Source organism: Chionomys nivalis, chromosome 11 (assembly GCF_950005125.1).
Source record: "Chionomys nivalis chromosome 11, mChiNiv1.1, whole genome shotgun sequence".
In the NCBI taxonomy this organism is placed as follows: domain Eukaryota; kingdom Metazoa; phylum Chordata; class Mammalia; order Rodentia; family Cricetidae; genus Chionomys; species Chionomys nivalis.
The window spans coordinates 51,759,734-51,784,888 of record NC_080096.1 but is presented as its reverse complement, the minus strand read 5'-3'; the positions used below and the strand labels follow the sequence as shown (position 1 = coordinate 51,784,888).

Here is a 25,155-nt window from a genome sequence, read left to right as displayed (position 1 = left end):
TCTCTCTCTCTCTCTCTCTCTGCATTGAAGAGACACACATGTGCCCCAGTGCATGTTATGAAGTCCCAGAAGATAACTTTCTGGAATTGGTTCTTTCCTACTGTGGGTTCCCAGGATCAAACTCAGGTTGTCAGACTTGTTACCCACTGAGCCATCTTGCCAATCCTAACCACTGTACTTTAGGAGTATGGTATTCCTTTCAGGAGACTTAATTTTTTTATGCCATATTGCTTACTAAGTAGAAAAACCATTGATTATTTAGAAATTTTTCTTAATATTAATAATAAAAAAACGAGTCAAAATTATTATGTCTCTGATCCTCACATGTGTGCTATGGCACATGCACACCCTCATATTATACAATCTAATGATAATGAAATTGCATTTTTGGGGGCTGGAGAGATGGATCAGTGGTTAAGAGCACTGCTTATTCTTCCAAAGGTCCTGAGTTCAATTCCCAGCAACCACATGGTGGCTCACTACCATCTGTAATGAGATCTGGTGCCTTCTGGCCTGCAGGCATACATGTAGAATACTAAGAATACTGTTTGCATAATAAACAAATCTTTAAAAAAAAATTGCATTTTTTAAAAAGTCCTTTGTACTGCTCTGTTCAAGGCTTCCATAGGTCCAGTTTCTATCTAGTTAGTCTGTCCTGTAGTATCTAGTGTCTTTTAAAAAATACTGGATTATTATTTTTTTAAATTATGAATATATGTGTGTGTATCTGTGTGTGGGTCTGTGCACATAAGTACAGTGTGTAAGCCAGAAGAGACTGTCAGATTTCCTGGAGTTGGAGTTACTGGCAGCTATGAGCTGCCGAATGTGTGTGCTGGTAATTGAACTTGGGTCCTCTGAAAAAGCAGTATGTGCTCTTAACCACTGAGCCATTTCTCCAGACCAGATTCTTATTTCTTAACAGCCTCACTTTTAAAAGTCCCAATCTTATCTAAATTCAGCCTCCTTTATGTCATGATTCTAGAATACTAGCTTTTAGTGTTTCTCCATATGTTGAGGCATTCATGAGGAATGGTCTGAGAACTGTGGCAAGTAATGGTGGTTGTGCTTTGGATTTGTTATTTTGGTCATTTTATAATGGAGTATTAATATTCACATTAAAAACATTTTTTTTAGGTCCCCAGAGGCAAATTTTAGACAAATCTTACTATCTTGGACTTCTTAGGTATGTAAAATAAATGTTTTTTATGCATGACCTTGGAGTTTTAGTTGTATTTATTTCAACAATTAGTTACCTTTTGAGTTCTAAGAATAATTTTATATTCTCACATAATTTCTGGTTAATCGACTGTACTGCATGATAATATAGTTAGACTGAAATCTGGTACATGGAGGTGCATCCTGGTGCCCACATGTGGGTTAGTATTCATACAGTCTTGTGGGTACATGTGGATGCTAGAGGGTGACCTTGGGTGTCACTTTTCAGATACCTTCCACCTGTTTTTGAGACAGGTTCTCTTTGTTGCCCTGGAGCTTGCTAAGTAGGCTAGGCTGCTGACTGTTGAACCTTTCTGAGCCTCCTGTTCGTGTCTCCCCAGGGCTGGGATTGCAAGCATGAACCACCAAACCCCGCTGTTTTACATGGGTTCTGGGGTTTGGACTCAGCTTTTTGTGCTTGCAAGGCAAGTTCTTTATGAACAACTAAATTTCTTCCCAGCCCTAGGCTGAGAGTTTATGGTTTTGTGTAGTTCTTTGGTTTTTCGAGACAGGGTTTCTCTATGGTTTTGGAGCCTGTCCTGGAACTAGCTCTTGTAGACCAGGCTGGTCTCGAACTCACAGAGATCCGCCTACCTCTGCCTCCCGAGTGCTGGGATTAAAGGCGTGTGCCACCACTGCCCAGCCGGTTTTGTGTAGTTCTGCGATGGACAAGGAAAGCAGAATCAGCCCTTTGGTAGGCATTAACATCCATGAAATAGCCTTCGTGGCCTAGATACAAACCAGAAGAATCAATTCCTTTTTTGGGGGGAAAGGTGTGGAGAGGTCAGGTTGAGGCAAAGTCTCTCTACATAGCCCTGTTGTTCTGGAACTCACTCTGTAGACCAGGCTGGCCTCTAACTCACAGAGATCGTCTGTCTCTGCCTCCTGAGTGCTGGATAAAGGCTGCACCACCACTGCCTGGCAAACGTGTGAATTTTAGAAGGAAGGCAATCATTCAAATCATATCATAAAGTTTACTCTTTTTTTGGAGTGATAATAATCTTTTATGCTTTTTAATATTATTCTGAATGTATTACTCATATAATTGAAATATCACTGATTGTACTAAGAAAGGAAATAAGTGTTTGTTCATTTATACTTAATCATAGAGTTTTATGTAAGTATATTTGGTCATTTGATACGCTTGCCCTAATTTTAACTAATTTATAAGCCTCCTACTTTTTTTTGTAATTATTTTGAGTTGGGGCATCACTTGTATATATAGCCTTAGCTGTCCTAGAACTCATCTAGACCAGGCTAGACTCAACTCACAGAGATCAACCTGCCTCTGCCTTTTGAGTACTGGGATTAAAGGTGTGCACCACCATGTCTGGCTTCAGGCCTTTTAATAAGGTCTCTAAAATGAAGAACTTTAAAAGAAATATGTTCTTTTAATTTTATGTGTATGAATGTTATACATGTATGTATGTGTTAAAGCACATGTTTGCCCTTTGCCTGTGGAAGTCAGAGCATTGGATTACTTAACTCCTGGAACTGAAGTTACGGCGGTTATGAGTTGCCATGTGGAACTGATCCCTGGTGTTACCTACTAAGCCGTATTACTTATTTTCCACCTAATAACTTTCTCTTTTCAGATGTCCTAGTGATGTAGCTCCATTTTCCTTTGTTTGGTTTTTGGTTTTGCTTCTGTTCTTTGAGATTGTGCCCTACTGTAATACCAGCTGATTTGGAGCTCCCTGTACAGACCAGGCCGAGTGTTCTCAGACTGTGCCCTCCTCTGTAACACTAGCTGATTTGGAGCTTCCTGTATAGACCAGACCAGGCTGTCCTCAGACTTGGATTTCTTTTCCTGCTTCTTCAAGTTGGATCAAAAGTGTGTACCACAATGCCTGGCCTGTTTCATCTTCCTTGATTAGAGACTCTGTGTCAGACATTTTTTCTCATCGGCTCATCATTTTTAGTGACACAACCCCCTGAAACTGTTCATTTTAAATGGATTTGATAAAGCCATGCATATTGTTACACATTTACGAAGTTTATTTTATTTAACTATATATATATATATTTAAATAGTTATATTCTTTTCTGAGTTAGAAGTATTTCTAAACTTCTTCCTTTTTTTCACTTAGGAGCAAAATAAGTGAACTTACAACTGAAATTAATAAACTTCAGAAAGAAATAGAAATGTACAACCAAGAAAATTCAGTGTATTTGTCGTATGAAAAGAGGTGAGTAATTTTACAATTAAGACATGCAAGATCTTTATTAGGAATCCATCCCACTGAATATCAATTTAGTATTTGTTCAGTATCGTGAACATAATTTATTAAATATGACACCATCCATAAGGTTCTTTATATTGATCTGCTTATGTATTTATGAATACATTTGCTTTTGTTTGTAGGGCAGAGACATTAGCTGTTGAAATTAAAGACTTTCAAGGACAACTAGCAGACTACAACATGGTATTGTCTCTTTCCTCAGAGAATTTCTCCTGATGTTTGTTTTTGTGCTCGTGCTCTTGACACTTAAAAATACATTTTAAATATTAAATAATACACAAGTATATATATATTTCTTGTGAAAAAGTTGGAAGTATAAAAATATAAAAATTAAGTTGCTTTTTTCATTTCTTCTTCATTTCCTTCCCCAGAAATAACTTGGCTTAACAGATTGATAGGAATTCTTCCAATTTTGTTTGCATTATAAAAAATATTTATTTTACCTACTGTTTATTTATTTGTTATTTAGTGTGTGTGTGTGTCTGTGTGTGCAGGCACATTCATGGAAGTGTAAGTTACTTCTTATCTACCATATGGGTCCCCCAAGAATCAAATACAGGCCACCAGCCTTGGTAGAAGCTTTACCTGCTGAGCCATATTGCTAGCCTCATTTTTTTAAAGACACATATAAATCACACAAAAGCTTTTCTCCCCTACAAATGTTTGAATAATATTTTTTTTAAAGCATTACAATTTATTAGGTAAGAATGATTCCATTGCTTTAAAAACACCTTTACCTTGCTATGGAGCATTGTCATCATGACATTTAAATTATTACCTAGCATACAGATTACTTCCATCTGAGTGTTCAATTTTGTGTGCATTCTGTCAAAATGAGTACACTCATAAAAATAGTTCCACCGAGGATATTTCCAGTGCAGACTATCACCTTGGCAATGCTGTTAATTCCTTGTCCTTGGAGTAACACTGCCTCCAGGAAGTTTCTAGCATCAGAATTTCTTTCTAATTCCTGAGGCACATTAAACAATTATGGTATGACTAGCTTTTGTCTCCACTGTTGATTAGGTAAATTATGATATAACTAGTTAATATTAATACTTACCAGTGAAATTTTGCTAATTAGAATATTTTGTAGTTCTTAAATTTTCTGAGCATATGCTCTGTAAAAACACCTCGAGACCAATATTAATTAGAATTTCTTTTAGTGTTGTTTTCTATTGTTTATTGTTTTAAAGATTTTGTTTTACTTCTAATTATGTGTATATGTGTATGCACATGAATGCCATTACCCACAGAGGCCCAAAGGAGGTGATAGTGTTGATTCCCTGGAGACAGTTAGAGGCACTTAAAGCTGCTTGGTGTGGGTGCTAGGACCTGAACTCACATCCTCTGTAAGAGCAGGACATTCTCTGACTTAAGAATTAGATTTACTAGTGCTCTGTTTTATAAAATAAATTTATGGGAAAGAAAGTTGTTTTGCCTTTTCACTACTATAAATTTCTAAAACAGTTAATGTTTCCAGGAGGGGAAAAATTCAAGTGGCAGATAATTTCCAACGCTGCTTTTTTTCTGTTTCAGACCTTTATAAACTTGGTCATTTCAAAGCAGAGAAAGCTCTTCAGTGTTCTTAAAGGAACAGTAATTCATCACTTCTCACTTACTGGCCAAATGAAGAGTATGTTAGGTTTTCAATATTGTTTTTTAATGTGGCTCGCTATTTTTTTTTTTTAGAAAGTAAGACACTTGATAGTATTTACACTGAAATTATTAGCTATTTATGAAAATAGGTATGTATATTAAAACTTGCCTAAAATTTATTAAGGCTAACCAAATGGTGCTTTCTTTGTTATATTTTTGCTTTTAGTTGGTAGATAAACTCAATACCAATACTGAAATGGAAGAAGTTATGAATGATTACAACATGGTAAGAAAATATACAAATATAAGTAATAATTGTATATAAATCATATCCTCTAAAATAAAGCATTTATCTAGAAGTAGTTTGGTAAAACCTTTTATAGCCATTCGAGGTGGTTATGACTCTGATCATAAGTATCACAATTATGATTAAGCACTTTTTATTGTTTTTTATATCCCTGTTGCTGTTGGAGTAAATATTTTAATATCTGTCAATGAAACTAGGGAAGAACCATCTATATTGATTGGATTTATATTAATAATATTTTGGTTCATAACTTTTTTTTAAAAAAATGTTTCCTTAGGTTTTAATTTTTTTACAAATGGAATTAAAATTCAATGGAAATAATATCTTTAAAAGTTTTCTTATAGTTTTTTTTTTTTGAGTTAATGAAAGTGTGTGGATGTTTTATCTGCCTATATGTCTATGCCCTGAGCCCTCAGAGGCCAGAGAAGGCATCAAATTGCCTGGAACTAGAGTAACTGATGACTTTGAGCCTCCACATGGGTGCTAGAAAATGAACACAAGTCTTCTGGAAGAACAGCAAGTGTTCTTAACTGCTGAGCTATCTCTCCAGCACCTCCTCATAGTTCTAATAGCAAGTAGAAAAAGGAATGGGTATGATACCAGGCATAGCTATACTACTGATTTTGGTAAATGAGAATTTGTGTTCAGTGTTCATGTTAATATTTAACTTATTTTCATTTTAAATATTTGAATAAAATATAATATTCTTTAGCTTATAATTTACTTACATGATCAAAGAAATCTGTGAAAACAGCATTTTTTATTTATTTATTTTTTTTCCTGAGACAGGGTTTCCCTGTGCAGCCCTAGCTGTCCTGGAAGCCCTCACTAGAATAGGCTGGCCTCAAACTCAGATATCCGCCTACCTCTGCTTCTTTTTTTTTTTTTTTTTTTTTTTTGGTTTTTTGAAACAGGGTTTCTCTGTGGTTTTGGAGCCTGTCCTGGAGCTAGGTCTTGTAGACCAGGCTGGTCTCGAACTCACAGAGATCCGCCTGCCTCTGCCTCCCAAGTGCTGGGATTAAAGGCGTGCACCACCACTGCCCGGCCCTACCTCTACTTCTTAAGTGCTGGGATTAATGGCATGCCCCGCATCATCCTGGCTAAAAAAAAAATCCAGGATTTTTAAAATGAGTTCTAAATTTGGGGTTCTAAAAAAATTAAGTAAATTATTTTTAGTTTTACAAACTTAGAGATAAATTTTATTGCTAGAAATAAATATAGAAAACTTTGAAAATTATTTGTTTTTTTATTTGGGGTGGATCTAGATTCACGTCTGTGTACATAACAGTCATCTAGGAGTACTTAGGAAATCATGAAAGATTTAAGAACAAAATTATGTTGATTCTAAATTCAGCATATGACTAATCAAGTATTTATTGAATATACAGTGTGGTTTTGAAATGGCTTTTACATAAATTAATTTTAATTTTAATTTTTGGACAGATCACTAAAGAAAAATGAATTATTTTGATGAGAACTTATAATATCAATATAAAGGACTAAGTTAACTGATAGTGTTCTTTGTTAGATGAAAGATGCATTTTTCTTGTAATTTTTGTATTTTGCATTATTACAATAATCTCATTTAGTTTGTAGCTAGAGTAATCTTTACAAAGAGAGTTTGGTTTGATGGTTATCTTTTTTAATGACTAACTTAAAGTTAACTGTTTGCACAGCTTAAAGCTCAAAATGATCGAGAAACACAGAGCATGGATGTCATATTTACTGAAAGACAAGCGTAAGTTCAGATTCATAAATTAGTTTTGGTAGATGGTCTAACTTGTGAGTCATTTATTTCCTTATAAAATTTTAACTTTTTCTCTTAATTTGCTCTTAATTAATTAATTGTTGGATTCTTATGAAGCAACATCTTAGTTGTAGTGTAGGCTACCTCAAGTTCACAAGAATCTTTCTGGCTCAGCCTCCTGAGTGCTGGGACTACAGATAAGATCCACACCTGGGCTGAGCATGTTAGTGCACAACTTTAATCCCAGCATTTGGGAGGTAGAAGCGGGTGAATCTCATAAGAGTTCAAGGCCAGCCTGGACAACAGATTGAGTTCCAGGACAGCCAGAGCTGTTTCACAGAGAAACTTTGTTTCAATAAAACAAAGCAAATCAAAACAAACAAACAAGAAGAACCACAACTGGCATCTTACTGACCTGTTACAAGCATATATTTATAATAGAAAACGTGTCATTTTTTTCTTATTTTACCATAACGTCTCAATACAAAATCTATTTTAATATCAAGGAGCTGAATAGTATACAAAAGAAAGAACTACCCAATTCTATAAATATGATTTCTGCTTCCAAAAACTTAAACTCTAAGATGAATTATGTCTTTATGTCTACTCTTAGAGTTTATCTGAGACTTTTAACTAGTTTGACATTTTAGTTCTACTTTAATGGAAGCAGTTATTAGTCAGTAGGCTTTGTACATTAATTGGCATTATGGTAGTTATATTCTCTATGATAATATAATTTTCATGATACATAATTCTGTATGCTGCCTATAGATTATACGTGAATTAATACATAACTTATTTATAAAGACTAAATATGAACTAGTTTTGATTTCCATAATAAAATGTAACAGTAATCCCTTCAAAGATAATAAATGTGAATTAAAATAATTTTTAAAATTAGTTTTGACCAGTATCAAATACTTCAGCATATGGTAAGGTAAATGTAAAAGTTGAGCTATAGTGTATAAACATCTGTATAGCATTCTGTTCCAGAAGCTTACTACTGTTAATTTGTTTGAGAGCAAGGTTAGTTATTAACCAAAATTTCTGAAATTTATTAACACTAAATACACTCCCATGTTACTTCTACAGTAAACAACATGATGAAGAATAGGCTGTTAAATATAATAATGAAATATTTGGAAGAGAAATGTAATTCCTCTGTTAGTTAGAAACCAAGGAGTATCTTTCCCCACCTATCATTAATACTTCTCTGCATAACTTTCTTAAATATGGCAGCCTCTTCCTTATACAAAGAATACCAAACTCTTTTTAAAAATGTTTTCTTGCTTCCTTTCCTCCCTTTTCCTTCCTTCTTTGAAACCATCGAGCAAATTTATGGCATTTACTTACTGTTTACAAGATTCTCTTTTAAGTACTGAAAAAAGTGTATGCAAACATATAAGTTGTAGCTCTGAACGCTTCAAAGAATTTAAAGCCTATGTGTCCCTATTTCACATCTCAGAAGCTATGCTAATACCCAAATTATATTTTACAGTTATATATTTTAAAAGTATATATGCTAGAAATAAAAAGTAAAAGATTTGAAAAGTATTTGGTCACTAGCTTAATCTCGACTATGTATTTAGAGGAACTAAGGAAGGCCATACATATTGACAACATATGAAAAAAGCTTCCATTTTTGCCATCATTTAGTGTGGTTTGATTCTCTGGTTTATTATGGAAAAACTGTCTAGTATAAGCTGGTTGTAGGGATAGCTTCAGCAAATGATTGCAACAATGTTTACATAGTAAATATATGATTTTAATTGAGTTATCTTTCTAGTTTGGCATCAGTCAAAATCAGTTGTCCTTTAAAAGCATATTAGTCACAATTTTATGTTCATTTATTCCTCCTCAGTCAGGTATTTACTAACTACCCAATAATAAAATGTCGAATGTAAGAGATCAGGTATAATCTGTGTTTATTTATAATTTTATACTATTTCCCCAAAATTAATTTCTAGATATTTTAAGCAGGAAATGTTATTTAAGTAGAATGCTAGATTATTTAGAAAAAGATGCTTTATGTTTTAAAATTGATACTTAAAGCAATTTATAATTCATAAGATTAGATATATTTATATTCTTTGTGTTACTATAAACATAATAAAATATGTATTAACACAAATAAGTCATTTGGTTCAAGGGATATACTTTATTTTCCATCTATGAACATTCCAACTGAATGTACTATTTATATAACCTTTAAAAATTTTTAAATTTATTATTGTGTGTGTGTATATATGTATGTATATGTGTGTTGGTACACTTGTATCATAGTGTACATGTGGAGCTCAGAGGACAACTTGATTCTCATGTTGGTCTGGGTATTGAACTCAGATTGTCAGGCTTTTTTGCATGGACTTTGAACTGCTGAGCTATCTTGGCACTGTTTATATAACTGATCTACATTACTAGTCTTTTGTAAGATGTTATCATGTACATTTTTTGAATATCTTTATTAACTAGAAATTGGAACATCAGAATCGGAGCATTGTATGCCCATGTGTCTAATTCCAACTTTTGTCAGCACATTTCCAGCTGTGCTCCATCTTCAACTCTAGTCACTGTCCTCTTCTATGTATGTGGATGACGAAAATCATAGAAAATATGTCACATATTTCATCCACAAGTAAAGTTCAAAAGTTCAGTGTTTTGCCATAGCCTTATCTCTAAAATAATCAGATAAATACATTGAGTTTCCCAAATATAGAATGGTAAATCACAGACTTTGCAGACTTTGCTAATTTTTGAATGCACTCTTTAAACTGGTAAGTGGTTCAAATTATATTTGCAGCTAATCCATTATACAAGAATTGGTAACCATTTTGCTTTAGATAGACCCTTCCTATTTAGGGCTAGTGTTTCCAGAGTGTGTCCTTTGTTCTTTTAATGTGCTGTGAGCTTTTAGCTATATTTCCAAGAAAGGGTTTGGTTATCAAGTAAATTTTAAAGTTTCTTCGTGTGTGTGTGTGTGTGTGTGTGTGTACATATATATGTATATGTGAAAACCCAGGGTCTTCCACATGCTATGTAAATGCTCTTCAAAACTCAGTATTTTACTCTGAGTTATCAGAGAACACCTCAGCTTAGTAAAATCTATATCAATACTAAAGGAAAGACTCTTAGTTCACCTTGTTTAAATTCAGATACTTTTGGTAAGTTGACTAGGTACCTTTTTCTTTTTCTGTAAATGCTTGTCAGTTTCATTGTAGATAATCAGTGTTTTAGAAAACAATTTGGGAAGCATTGCTCTGTTTATTGAAGCACAAACAGATATGTGTGGATTAACTAAGTATTCCTCAGCTCTAGCTCAGAATGACTTGAAAAATAATCTCCCAAAAGAGATACAGAAATGTTTGTTTTGAAAGAAAATTCATGAGTAGTTGTGATGTCCAGTTTAGAAGCCATTGCAATATTGAATATAACAATTGTATGTGGAACCCTTCCTAACAATCACTGTCAAAATCAGTAGCGATTATTAGGGATTATTCCTAAACATTGTGCCTATGCCTTAAATTGCTGCCGGTTTTTAAGGAAACTGTTTTTTAGGTTCAGGCAGCATTAAAAAATATTCTCCATTCAGTAGATTTATTTGTGAGCATTAGACTAATTTCTATAGTCAAAGATCCTCACTTTGATGATATAAATCTAAATTTTATATTCCTTTATTGGTTAAAATTTTAGTATAATTTCAGACATTGCAGCACATGCATTTGTTAATACCAGAATCTGTTCATTTTAGTTAGTAAATAATCATTCTTGGACTTTGTTTTTACCAGTTTGTGGTTTTCTGAATACTCCTGGCACTAGTAAGTGGTGGTGGTGTAGATAAATTATTCAGCTTTTAGCTAATCAGAGTATGAGTTACTGCATTTGGACTTGCTTGTGCAATACAGCAAAAAAATTGTATATTTACATAAGGTACTGATTAATATGACGGTCTGCTTGTTATAGTTTTTTGCAAATAGAAATCTTTTTGTCTAAGCTATAATATTTTTTCAAATTTTCAACATGATAAATTATTTTTCTTCTTGTACCTCATTGATATCTATATATCTGTCTTCAATAAAACCATCATCATTTTCCACAAATGAATGCAGTTGTTCGAATATTACTGTAATGTCTTCAGAGTTTGTATCTGTTATTTGTGAAAGGGAGCTCGGGTTTCTAGTAAGGCCATTGTCGTAGGTTTCTGCTTCGTGCTCTTCCAGGCGATGATGATTGTAACTAAGCAGAATATTATACCATATTGGACACTTGATAGCAATAAAGATGAGGAGTGACGTTAGCAGTACAGTGACGACAACACCAACAAGGAGAGCCCAGCTTTTTCCAAGAGGTTCATGTTCTTAAAGAAGAGAGAGAGAGATTTTGTTGACAAAGGTCGAACAGTGTTAGGAAGGAACATACTTTACAGTTTTCTTTGAATTAAAATTACTAATACACTAAAGAAAACTGTGGTCAAAGAACATTGTTTTCAACGTGACTAAAGGTTGAGAAATCCTACTTAAAAAACCCAAGATGCTCCAAAATCTAAAACTAACTCATTGAGCACTAACATGATTTCATAGGTGGAAATTCCATAACATCTTCAAGGGCACTATAAAAACGCAGATGCCCCAAAATACTGTATAAAATTATCTTCAGACCACATGCATGTGGTATTTTTGATACATAAATGAATTTTGTGTATAGACTTGCATATCCTCTCATGTTTATGCAGTAGCCCATACTAAAAACCAGGTATTGTTACTAGCTCACATGAACCATTAACTTATACTTGTGAAGTGCGGTGTCTTGAGTAGTAAATAGTTAGCTAACTAATACACAATTTCCTGTGAATGATATATAGCAGAGCTCAGTTAAAATTTCAGTATTTTGTAAAGCTTCATTGAGATGAATTGTTCTTTTACATTGTTCATAGAAGTTCAAAATAGTGAAAGACAAGGAGAGCTGTGTGGTTAGTCTGACACATTCAGCAATAGTCGTGCTCAAAACCAGTACATTACCTGAGTTCCGTGTTAAATTTTTTAGAGAGCTATTAGAAGTTGAATTCCCAATGGACGGAAAATCAATATACAGATCTTCAGTTATAGTGGAAATAAATTTAGAGTGGCATTCAGCAGTGAATGGTGCTGACTTAATGCTGTAGTGCTTTAGGTCATCTGGATAGCTACACATGGTGATGTTCTCATTTTCTGGTAAAGAAATAAATTAGGATGTATTATTTCAATAGAAGTGGCTCATAACATAATGTTGATATAGAAGTTTTGACAAGTCAGGCTTCGTAGAGAGATAATAAGAAAGACTGGAAAGGCATCTCAGTAGTTAAAGTACTTGCTACTCTTGCAGAGAATCAGTGTTTAATTTCCAACTTTCACATGGTTGTACATGACCATCCTTTACTCTAGTTCTGGGGGGATCCAGTGCCCTCCTCTGACCTTTGCAAGTACCAGGTACACACATGGTGCACATACACTTAGGCAGAACACTTAAACACAAAATATAAAATAAATGAAACAAAAAATTTATTATAAGAACTCTAGCCGGGCGGTGGTGGCGCACGCCTTTAATCCCAGCACTCGGGAGGCAGAGGCAGGCGGATCTCTGTGAGTTCGAGACCAGCCTGGTCTACAGAGCTAGTTCCAGGACAGGCTCCAAAACCACAGAGAAACCCTGTCTCGAAAAACCAAAAAAAAAAAAAAAAAAAAAAAAGAACTCTAGATGAGTTTGTATGACAACATGAGTGTTGATGCATATTCCTGTTATACAGGTTAATTGAAGTTTTGTAGTTTGTATGTTAGGAAGTTTTTTTTTGTTGTTTTGTTTTTGTTTTGTTTTTTCGAGACAGGGTTTCTCTGTGGCTTTGGAGCCTGTCCTGGAACTAACTCTTGTAGACCAGGCTGGTCTCGAACTCACAGAGATCCGCCTGCCTCTGCCTCCCGAGTGCTGGGATTAAAGGCGTGCGCCACCATCACCCGGCTATGTTAGGAAGTTTTATGATTAAGATTATTGTTATAATCTGGATCCCAAGCAGAGTATGATGTGCGGTTAACAAAATCAGACAACACCTTCAGTTCAAGCCCCAGTGCTAGAAAACAAATAACTAGCCAGCCAAAGGGACCTCTTTTTGTGTATTTTGTGGTACAGTACCCTAAAGAATAGACAGGAAGTACTTGAAGAAAAATTAATCTTTTTTAAAGCTAGGATCTCACTGTGTAATCCTGGCTTACCTAGAACTCAAAAGAATTCTTTCTGCCTCTGCCTACCAAGCTTTGGAATTAAAGGTATGCACTACCACATCTGACATGTAAAAATAACATTAAGTAATGACTCTGCATGTTTAATACTACTTGCATATACCATTGTTTAAATTGTCACCCTCTGCCAGGTAGGCTGAATGCATGTCTATTCTGCAGTTTCTTCCAGGTGGTATTTTTGCTTTTTTTAATTTTTTGTTTTGTTTGGTTTGATATTGGTTTATTTTTAATTTTGCTAAAGATGAAGTTCAAGGCCTGAGTCTACCAATGAGCAGTACTTCTTCTTTCTATTCCAATTCTGACATAAACCATCAAAGTTCTGTCACATTGTCTTCTTGCTTACCTAATATCACATTAGACTTGTTCAGCCAGTTCTGCAGCTGGAGTAGACCACAGGTGCAGTTCCATGGATTCCCATCCAACGTTAGCAGCTCCAGATGGAATCGTTGTGGCACATCAAAGTGGTTTATCAAGTTGCCTTGCAGATTTAGAACTCTCAGGTTGAATAGAGGTACAAATGTATTGGGATTCAGTTGTAATATTTTGTTTTGGCAAAGATATAACTGTTTTACTTTATTTAAGCCAACAAATGAGCCCTGTTCAATTACACTGATGGAATTTCCACAGATGTTTAAAATTTCTAGGTTGGAGAGATTACTGAAACTATTATTGTGTATGGCAGTAATGCTGTTCTTCATCAAGTAGAGCTCAGTTAGTAAAGAATACATCTGTAGCACCCTGATGTCCGATGCATTCAGAGTGATCTGGTTATAACTGAGATCAAGGATGGTAACACTGTTACTGATACCCTCTGGAATAAAGGAATAATTCCTTCTGGTGAAATTACATTTGACTTCCTAGAAAAGAAAAAAAAATAGAAATGTTTTAATCAGAAAAAATTCTAACGGAAGAGATTAAAGTTAGCCGGGTGGTGGTGGCGCACACCTTTAATTCCAGCACTCAGGAGGCAGAGGGAAGAGTACCTTTGTGAGTTTGTGGCCAACCTGGTCTACAAGAGCTAGTTCCAGGACAGGTACCAAAGCTACAGAGAAACCCTGTCTCAAAATACCAAAAAGAAAAAACAACAACAAAAAAAACCCCCCAAAACCAAAAATCATATCCAAGATGAGATATTAAAAAAAATTCTGGAAAAAAAAATGATACTTTAATCTGAAAAAGAAAGAACAAACATAGGTCTTTATGAAGATGAAATACTAAAGATTAGGGAATTCTGGTACAACCACCCAAGGAGAGTATTTTGTTCCATAGGTGTCTTCCATCTGTTACTATATAAGCATTACAGAAAGAGTATTTCTCTATTTCTTTTATAGAATTATAAGGGAAACAGCAGTTTTGTTGACTTACTTAATCAGGAATGTTGGCTCCTGCCTGTGATCCCTGCACTTGGGGAGATTGAGGCAGGGTACTGACAAGTTCAAGGCCAACCTTGGCTTGAACAGTGAGATGCTTTTTTTTAAAAAAAAAATGAAAACAGACTAAAACCTTATTTGATGTTAGCATGCAAGATAGATATATATGGGGAAATTGGAAGTTTGTGTAGATACCATTACATACCTAGAAATATTAGATAAATCAATGCCCAACAATCTCTGTTGGTATGACAGCACAAAATTTTGTTATTTTAAAAGTAAATAATTGTTTTCTATCAAATACAGAATCATGCTGAATGTGGTGATACACAGTTTTAAGCACAGGTAGAGGCAAATGGCTCTCTATAAGTTCAAGGACAGCCTGGTTTACATTTTGTCTCAAAACAATATAAAAATAAAATCATGATTATTGATGAGCTATAATACAAGACATGATTTCCATATTAGTAACTATATCGAATAAATAGCTCTTGCTAGGCCCTGCCGTTGAAATAATGCAGTTGCATGGTGGTAAGTTGTATCAGTGAGCATTTCTGGATTTTTGTTGATTGACATGGGGGGTTGTTTGTTTTGATGTTGGTTTTGTTTGCAATAGGGTTCCAGTATATTGCATGAGCTGGCCAACTCCTGATCATCCTGCCTCATGCTAATACACTCTGGATTACAGGTACATGTCAACACAACTGACTTAGTTGCTTAAAATTTTTTTTGGCAGAACTGGGATTGATCCCAGGGTATTAAACAAAAGCTCTCCCACTAAGCTCTATCCCTAAGCTCTACCTTACATTTCTTTACATTATTATTTTGTATTTGTACAGTATGTGCTTGCCTGTGCATGAGGAGAAGGAGGAGAGGGCAATGTTGCATGTAATTCAGATCCTCTTGCTTGCACTAAACCATTTCGTCAACTCTCTTGCCCCATTCTATGATTTGAACTGTTTTTTTTTTTTTGTCTTGAAACTAATCGCTGATTTTATAGTGAAAATTTACAGGATTCTATTCAGTTTTAAAGTTTTTTTTTTAAAATTTTTATGTGTATGTTCCTGCATGTAAATATGTGCATCATGTATCTGCTATCTGAGAGAAGTCAGAAAAGTTCTTTGAATCTCCTGGAACTGGAGTTGCAGATACATATGAGCCAACATGTGGGTTCTGAGAATTGAACCTGGGTCCTCTGCAGGAACAGAGTGTGCTCTTAACTCCTGAACCAGCTTTTTATTCCCATTTGGTTAGCTTTGAAAAAGAATTCATTTTATAAAACAAAGAATACTTTTGCTCAGAGGTTACAGAATTTTAGTTTATATGGATAAGTAAAATTTAATTTTTATTTTATTATTTATGTTTGTATATGTGTATGGTTATGTGTGTCCTCATGTCCATACACATGCATGTCATAGCACATGTGGAAGCAGAGGGCAGTTTTCAGGAGTCAGCTCTACTTTTTATAGTGTGTTTTGGAGCTGGAACTCAGATTGCTATGCTTTGGCAAACACCTTTAGCTGTGAAGACATTTCAGTGGTTCTCAAGAGTTAGTTTTTAAAAGTTCATCACTTGTCTTTATTTCTCTTTTGTTGGTCTTTTGCTTTTATATATTTTACTACCTTTTAACTATTGTTTGTAAAAACTTACTGTTTTAGAGGCCTGGCTTTTGTCAAATAGTAGCATAGAGAGTGGCCAAAACACGGTCATGAAGTGTGTGATTTTCATACTGAAGGCCTAAGAGAAAAGAGAATAATTTCATTTTAAAAGATGAACTTTAGAGGTTGAGGACATACTGATTTCCTTTTTCCCCTTTACATATATTTTTCTTTTAAAATAGAGAAAATATGAAGCAATCACATTGCCTCTCATTATCCTGTATACTAACTAACCTTAACAAACTGAACAGTCCCTGTGGACACCAAGACTCAGTATTTTTCTAGGATGTGTTATTAGCTTCAGAGCTAACAAAAAGAAAAAAACCCTTATAAATAATTTAAATACTTGTGTTAAAAATTTTCAGTATATATGTAGATAAGAAAGCCCAGAGGAATATATATTTGCAATTATGTGCAAACCCAAGTATATATTTAAATTGATGCTTTTTGATAATTCAATTTGGGGTGTTGTATTGATATTGTAGATTGATTTATAGTGGTGGAAGATAAAAATTACTGTTTCAAGTATTCACTACTGTAACCTCCAGTACATTGGCTGTTCATTTCTAACAAATACTTAGTGAATTTTCAGGGTTTACAATGTCATGATCACAGGTAAATTATTGATTACTGAACCATGTAGCATGATTACTCTTTCCGTTTTAGACTTTTTTGTTTTGCTAAACTGAGCTTTTTAAAATGTGTTTATTTTTTTCATGTTTTTTTTTTGTCATGAATTTATTCTCATGCTGTCCTATAACAAATGTCTCAGTAAGTAGTGTGTACTAAATATTTCCTTGTCAACTACATGAAAAGCCTGTCCTGGAGCCTGTTGCTGCGCATAGTCTAGACATGCTGACCAGTGGATGACGCTTCCACTGTTCATGTCTGACTTTCATGTACAGATTCTCCATAGTCTTTATTACAGATTCCCGCCTTTAAGAATTCTTTGTCTTGGCCGGGCGGTGGTGGCGCACACCTTTAATCCCAGCAGAGGCAGGCGGCTCTCTGGGAGTTCGAGGCCAGCCTGGTCTACAAGAGCTAGTTCCGGGACAGGCACCAAAGCTACAGAGAAACCCTGTCTCAAAAAACCAAAAAAAAAAAAAAAAAAAAAAGCTTTGTCTTGTTTTATTGTTTCGTTTTTTGGTGGTGCATCATAACTTCCAAGGACCACAGGAAGGACGTTTTTGCTGTTTTTATCCTTGAGTGATTTTGGCTAGAAATTGAATTCTAGGTAGGAAATAATTTTCCCTCAAAATACTGATGGCCATTGTTCTACTGTTTTTATGTTTCCGTACTTAGGTTTTTCTCAGTCTTTGTCATCTTGTCTACCTTGCCTCTCCCTAGTCCTCAAAGCATTAAGTCAGTATTTTCAGATTCATGATCCTGTGCCTTTTAGAGTTTGATTTCATCAGTCAGATGGATACCTGGTTGCCTTCCAATCTGGAAGTTATACCACTCAGTTCTCCGAAAATTCATTTCTAAATTATTTTATTGATTGATAATACTAATTGTAGAACTGCCTAAATTGAGTATTGTACCATCTGGAATAACCTTCATTTTTCAGATCCTTATTTTCTTGTGTATATTATAATTTGGTCTACTTTTTGGAGATAATCTCAACTTTATCTTCCAAGTTTTTTTTTCCATATATCCTTTAGATTGTAGACCTTTTTCATTCTTTTATTTTTTTTCAGTAGATCCTGCTGCATTGATATATTTTCTTCTTTTTTCCTTCCTCCCTTCCTTCATTTTTTCATCCTTGTGCTTTTATTTGTTTGTTTGTTGAGACAGGCTTTTTTTTTTTATGTATACAACATTCTGCCTTCATGTATGCCCACATGCCGGAAGAGGGCGCCAGATCTCATTACAGATGGTTGTGAGCCACCATGTGGTTGCTGGGAATTGAACTCATGACCTCTGGAAGAGCAGCCAGTGCTCTCTCCAGCCCCCTTGAGACAGGTTTTTTTATGTGTCATACTGGCTGTCCTGGAACTAACTCTGTAGACCAGGCTGGCCTCGAACTCACAAAGATCTGCTTGGCTCTACTTCCCAAGTGCTGGAATTAAAGGTCTTTGTGCTTGTTTCTTTTTTCTTTCTTCTTATTCTTTTTTTTTTAATGAATAGCTTTTGTGTCCCCAGTTTTATTTTTTTCCAGCTATGGAAGCTTTCTTCATGAATGTTATTATTTTGCTTGGGGGTAAAGTGTGAAACTAAGTGCCGGACAGAAAACAGTGTGTTTGCATTATTGGCTTTAGACATTCCTGTAGAGTGAATGTGGTTTGTAGCAATCATTTCAAGAACAGAGTGGTAAAAGGAGATTTAATATTAATATTTGGTGTATCAGATAAAGCTTCATCTAAGCATTGTTTCTCTTTTCGCTTGGGCCTAGTATCCAAATTTCTCCACAGAAAAAGCAAGTTCTTAGCTTCCATAAAGAAGGAACATCACGTGTCCGAGCAAAGATATGGAGGACTTTGTGCCTCCTCCTCTGTTTCCAGAATAGCTGATAATGGTAATTTCTGAACAATTTAAGTTCCTGTAATAGAAATCAAGTGGTTTTTCTGTTTTTTTCCATTGTTTACATGGGAAAAACTTGCTTTTTCAGTTACCACTTAACTTTCATACTTGTAAATCTTATTATTGTTACTTCCTCGTCCATTCTCTGTTCTTGTGAGTTTATACTCCCCTTCACCTTTAACTTTTATTGTGGTCAGGTTTTTGAATAGAAGCCAAAGTTAATAGGTGTATTCCACATGCTGCTCAAAGTAGAAATTGCCCTTTATTGAAAAGTAATATTCTTAGTATTTATTTTCTATTTCATCATTTATTCATGATGATGTTTCATATTCTCTGTCTACCTGTTTTTTCAAAGTCGTCACGTGTTTGAAAGGATATAATTATTTCCTGTCATTTTTAGAGGTCTTCTAAAATTTAATCTTTCTAAGCAGTTGTTATACTTATTTAAGATTTTTAAGGAGAAGATTATTACATCCAAGCAAGAAGGAAAAAGCCAAGTAGAGTAAGATTCTATTCGAGTTACTGAAGCCTGTTTGCTCTTCGGTGATAAGAATTTATTATTTTTCAATGCTGGTATTTTCTTGTCCACTCGGTCATTGCTTTCAATTTGTTGATATGTTTAGCTTTATTTCTCTTCTTTTTGTCTTTTCATGTTTGCTAGAAAAAGTTACTTGCCTCCTAGATTTTATGCAATATAAGTTTTATATGAAATACATTTTTATCACTCTTTTAGAGCCAGAATTTGAATTAAGCTACAATGTACTCCACATCATTGGATATAAAAAGGGGATGCCTAGGTTATTTATGAAAGCTAGCTTACCTGTACTTAATGATCTCTAGGAACACTTGGGCAGCCTCTTCGGTAAACTTAGTACTGATGTCCTCAGTGGTATGCACACATGAGTGAGGAGGGCTCAGTAATACAGAAGTGCTAGTTTTTCAGCCATATGGGATAAGGATAGTTAAAGGAAGGAAGTAGGCTACAAAAGATTAACTAATCAGTGAAGAGTTGTTGTTGAACAGAAGCAAATGAGGGCCCATGCTTTTAATCCCAGCTCTGCAGAGGCAGGCGAACCTGTATGAGTTTGAGGTCACCCTGGTCCTCATATGTGTTCCATATGAGCCAAGAGTAAATAGAAAGACCCTGTCTCAATAAACAAAATATGGATGAAGAATAAAGTGGAGTCAAGGTAGGGCTGTGAGCCATTTGGGAGAAGGAGCGAGGGGGTCATGTTATATTTATCATTTGGTAATTGTTTTCTATAGTGTACTAAAAGAAAATTACAAAGATTAGAAATGTCTTTCTTAATGAATTTTGAGAAAATTACAAAAATTAGAAATGTCTTTCTTAATGAATTTTGGAATTAAAAGCAGCATATAGTACAGGTTCTCCTTTCAACCTATCTGCAGTGTTACTATGTTTAAAGTTGTAGCCCACGCTGTCTACAGGCTTCTCCACACATGCGTGTGTTTTTAGCTAGGGGAGATCAACAGAGAATGAATGTTAAGATTGTGATGTCACACAAATCCCTAGACAAAAACATGTCTTTCAATGTTGATTTAAAAAGAAGACAGAAAGGGGGGGGGGCAGTTAAGTAAGGCCATTTCTTTAGTTTTTTTCTCAATTTGAAGGTTATTTTGAATTCTGTCTTTTGAAAGAAGTAATAACATCAGGAAGAAATAGAGCACCAGTTTCCACTAGCTGGTGTATGTATTTAAGAACCTTTACACAGGAAAACCAAATCTAAACACAAAGTGATGATGCTGTTACAGAATTCATGTTCTTCTTATAGGAAGTTTCCAGTACGAGTCTAGGAATTTTGGCTTATTATGGGCAGTGAGATAAAGTATGCTGTACATGTTTTGATTTTGTTAAATAAAGTCCAGAAGGAATTTTGTCCTTCAGTATTTCAGATATTTATATCACGATACAGTACATTTAAAGTGAGAGATTAACAATTAACAGTTAACTTTGTTTCTTTTCTTAACTACTGTGTGATTTTTGAATTTTAAAAGTTAAATAATAAATAACTTACATTGGAAATTATTTTTGAAAGCTGTTTAATAATAGTCATCCACCTTCAGAAGTTTCAGCTAGTAATTTTTTTTAATTTTGTAAATTTGTTTTAAGGTTAAAATTACTTTAGATTTTGCTGATTAACATTTAAAATAAAAAACTTCTTAAAAATTTGATTGTAGATGAAAGCTTTGTATAACACTATAACTTTATTTGTAAAGTGCTGTTGGCCACTTCCTAGCTTTATACTATTTCTGCAGTAGACTGTGTGAAAATATGATCATGTTAGTCACTAACGGCAAGAATTGCTCTGCAGATTTAACCAACTGAATTTCTTTAGCTCAGCAACAACAACCAGACCTTAAGTATATAAGATCTTACCTTTCCTTTGTCTTTTTTGTATCTGAGACGGGTGTGCTCAAGACATCTATTCTGGTTCTTCTACCCCATCAGAAAAGCCTGTGTCACATGATCCCGTTTCACTTTGTCTTAACCTTTGTACCCAGTGAACAGGTGACTAAGAAGCTGGTATTCCTTAGCAAAAGATTGACTAGAATTTCTTAAAGACATCCTTGACTTTTTTAGTGTAACAAATAGCAGTTTGCTTAGTTTTTGTATTTTGTTTCAAAATTTTATCAAAATATTAACAGTTTTGTTTCCTGACTTAAAGAGTATAATATTGAGAGTATTTTGAACCACGTTTCTAAAGCAGTGTGGGCAAAGCTATTTGTATCTTGTTAGATTCCAGCATACCATCAAGTTTTATGTTCTACCGCCTTTCAACATTGTTGTTTGCTTATTTTTATGGCACCTTGCTTTTATTGTCACTTTACTGCCAGGTTATAGCAAGGGCAAAGTGCTCAAGCTGTCTAGAAACCTGACAGCCATTATATGCCCTCAGAAAATAATATGCGCCTTCCTTGTGATGCAATTACTATACAATGTTAGCTTTCATCTCACTACATGGACAGCGGAGGAAACAGTGTTTGTTGAGTAATGAAATGTAGAATGAGTTTTCCCAAAAAGATAGCTCCTTGGTTGATGTCTTGATAAATTTAAAAAAAAAAAGGTTGAAATAAATGACATTTTCTGCTTCAGATTTCTGTGAACTCATGTGTACTCACCTAAATTTTGGCAGTAGAAATCCCATTGTTACATTTTAAGGAAATACCTGTTCAACAGTGAGGCAAAAGTAAATTGGAATTCCCATTGTCTGTTACATTACCTTCATATTTTATTTGGTTATTCCGAGACGTTTGTAGGAAATGTTCTAAGTTTGGATCCTTTTGCTAGTTGTAGGACATGAGTGTACAGAAGGTATCTGGATCTAATGGAGTTAGCTATTAATTGATTAAAGACAGTACAAATTATTATCTATGAGTGAAGGCCATAAATAATGATAGGTTAATCAAATTTTTGAAAACCAGTGAGAAATTCATGATCTGGGCACTAAAAATTTATGTTGATCAAACTTACTCTTTCGACTTTTCTTCCTTTTGTGACAGGTTCTTACTGTGCATTCCTGTCTGGCCCAGAATTCCCTTTGTAGACCAGGCTGGTCCCGAACTCACTGAGATCTGCCTGCCTCTGCTGCTTAAACTGGGGATTAAAGGCAATTGCCACCATACCTAACAAATAAATTCTGTCAGCTTTATTTAACGAAATGATTCCTGGTAGGTCAACCATACTCTCGAAGGATAGGCTCCACTCCCAAGAGAATTGCACAATACAAACTGCACTGGGCTGGGGGCAGGAGAGAGAACTCAGAAGTTGGGGAGAAGGAGCTATGTGAGAGTAGAGAGGGCAGATACGGGAAGAATAGTGTAGGGATCAAAATACTTTATGTGATCCTCAAAGAATTAATAAAAATACTATTTTTTAAAAAGAAACTTTCTGTAACCTATTAGTAATTGACTGTGTAGAAAATAAGATACAGAGTACACTAGTATTTCTTGTGATTATATTATTGCATTATTAGGGTGGCTTATTAAACAATGGTTATATTTTTCAGAAAATTAATGTATTATGGTGCCAAATATGCTTGTTAAATACCCATATGTCTTAGTTAGGATTTTTATTGTTGTGAAGAGACACCATGACCATGGCAACTCTTATAAAGAAAACATTTAATTGGGGTGGCTTACTTACAGTTTCAGAGGTTCAGTTCATTATCATCATGATGGAGAACATGGCAACATGCATGGAGCTGAGAGTCCTACATCTTGCAGGCAACAGGAAGTTAACTGACTGTCACACTGAGGGAAGCTTGAGGAAAAGAGACTTCAAAGCCTGTCCCCACAGTGGCACACTTCCCAACAAGACCATACCTCCCTTAACAGGCCATTTTCTTTCAAACCACCACACCATTGTATTTAAAGCAATAGGTAAAAGCACATTTAGGCAAAATATGTTACTGATCTTATGGTATAATTTCTTTTTAAGTTTTTATTAGAACTTTATTGTTGTTGTTGTGTGTCCGTGTGCATAAGAGTGCTCAGTTGACATGGAGAGTGTGGATTTGATCTGCCCTGCTTTGGGTTCCATGGAATGAAAGATTATCAGACATGCGCAGCAAGCACTTAGACTCCCTGAGCCATCTCACCCAACCTGTGATTTTCTTTTTTTAAAAAGATTAAATTGTGGGGCTGCACAGTGGCTTAGTGGTTCAGATCAATGTTCTTACTGAGGATTGGTTTTTGATTCCCAGCATCCACTGACTCAAACTCTCTGTAACTCTAGTTCCAGTGATCTGACATCTCTTCTGACTTCTGCGGGCACCAGACATACACAGAGAACATGTACATATATGTGTCAGAACACTCATTCATTTAAGATAAATAAATCCTAAAAAAGTATTCATATCGCAGTGTAGCTCTCCATATTGGCCAGTTCAGTCAGAGCGGCCTTGCTTTAAATGATTCACGTAGTAACTTTCTATACAGAGCTTGACTTGATCAGAGAAGGCTGTGACTGACTGATGACTGAAAGTCACCATTGTAAGACGAGTATGATCACCAAAAGATTGTGAACCTCATATGTACATAGGCCTGAGAGATTGGTGCGATAATCTTTCTTTTATTCATACATTTAAGTGAAGAATAAAGAAACTGGATTTGGGGATACAGAAGAGAAAAGTCTGTGCTAAGGGGATCAAGTTTTATATACATTTTTTTTTACAAGATAAGGACTTTCACACACTGAGGTTGATTTTCTTTTTAAGTATCTCTAAATAAAATTATTTGATTCCCCTCCCCCCTCGATATACTAGCAGGAACATTGCATGCTCTTGATTTCAGGAAGGAAAAACAAATCAGAAGTGTAGAAGAAGAAGTTGAGCAAGAAAAGCAAGCAGCAGATGGCATTATCAAAAATATGTCTCCAGAAAAACAAGTCAAGTACATAGAAATGAAAACCACAAATGAGAAACTGCTGCAGGTAATATTACCCTGGACGGTGTCAATGGTCTTTCCTTCCATCTTACCTTCCTTCCCTCTCTCCATCTTTCTCCCTTTGCTCCATTTCATGTATATGTAAGTCTTGAGCATAAAAACATGTAGGCAAAAGGAGTGAAAATGTGGCTAAAGATTAGAATTTGAAATCTTGATTTTAAGTGATGGCATCATGAGTTTGAAGGTTTCTGATGATGACTGTGATCAGAACACGGATAGGATAGCTGTGATGGACATAGGAAGTTGTTTACTGTATGATGATGACTGTGATCAGAACACTGATAGGGTAGCTGTGATGGACATAGGAAGTTGTTTACTGTATGATGATGACTGTGATCAGAACACGGATAGGATAGCTGTGATGGACATAGGAAGTTGTTTACTGTATGATGATGACTGTGATCAGAACACGGATAGGATAGCTGTGATGGACTTAGGAAGTTGTTTACTGTATGATGATGACTGTGATCAGAACACTGATAGGGTAGCTGTGATGGACTTAGGAAGTTGTTTACTGTATGATGATGACTGTGATCAGAACACGGATAGGATAGCTGTGATGGACTTAGGAAGTTGTTCACTGTATGATGATGACTGTGATCAGAACACTGATAGGGTAGCTGTGATGGACATAGGAAGTTGTTGGTAGTGTGAGGGAAGGATTGTAGAACTAATGAAAAGAACTATTCCAAATAGGATAAAACCTTGGTAAGCTGTAGGCAATATGAAAAGATAGAAATTGAATATATTTACAAAATTTATTA

At 35.0% G+C, this 25,155-nt stretch overlaps 2 protein-coding genes across 3 annotated transcripts in view; one reads left to right on the top strand and one right to left on the bottom strand.

The window, feature by feature from the left end:
• Positions 1-25,155, top strand: part of Ift74 (intraflagellar transport 74) — a 75,884-nt gene that overhangs the window by 9,721 nt on the left and 41,008 nt on the right. For both annotated transcript variants that reach the window (XM_057784438.1, XM_057784437.1), the window contains 6 exons: positions 1,135-1,183; positions 3,306-3,404; positions 3,581-3,641; positions 5,284-5,343; positions 7,041-7,102; positions 24,239-24,377. In XM_057784438.1, the coding sequence (XP_057640421.1) occupies positions 1,135-1,183; positions 3,306-3,404; positions 3,581-3,641; positions 5,284-5,343; positions 7,041-7,102; positions 24,239-24,377 (470 nt within the window). The remainder of the gene's footprint in view (positions 1-1,134; positions 1,184-3,305; positions 3,405-3,580; positions 3,642-5,283; positions 5,344-7,040; positions 7,103-24,238; positions 24,378-25,155) is intronic.
• On the bottom strand, positions 11,137-16,475 carry Lrrc19 (leucine rich repeat containing 19). Its single transcript, XM_057784439.1, has 4 exons — positions 16,398-16,475; positions 13,721-14,234; positions 12,127-12,315; positions 11,137-11,465 (listed from the first exon to the last, which is right to left on the bottom strand). Exons 1-4 carry the CDS (start codon positions 16,473-16,475, stop codon positions 11,137-11,139), a joined length of 1,110 nt encoding a protein of 369 aa, XP_057640422.1.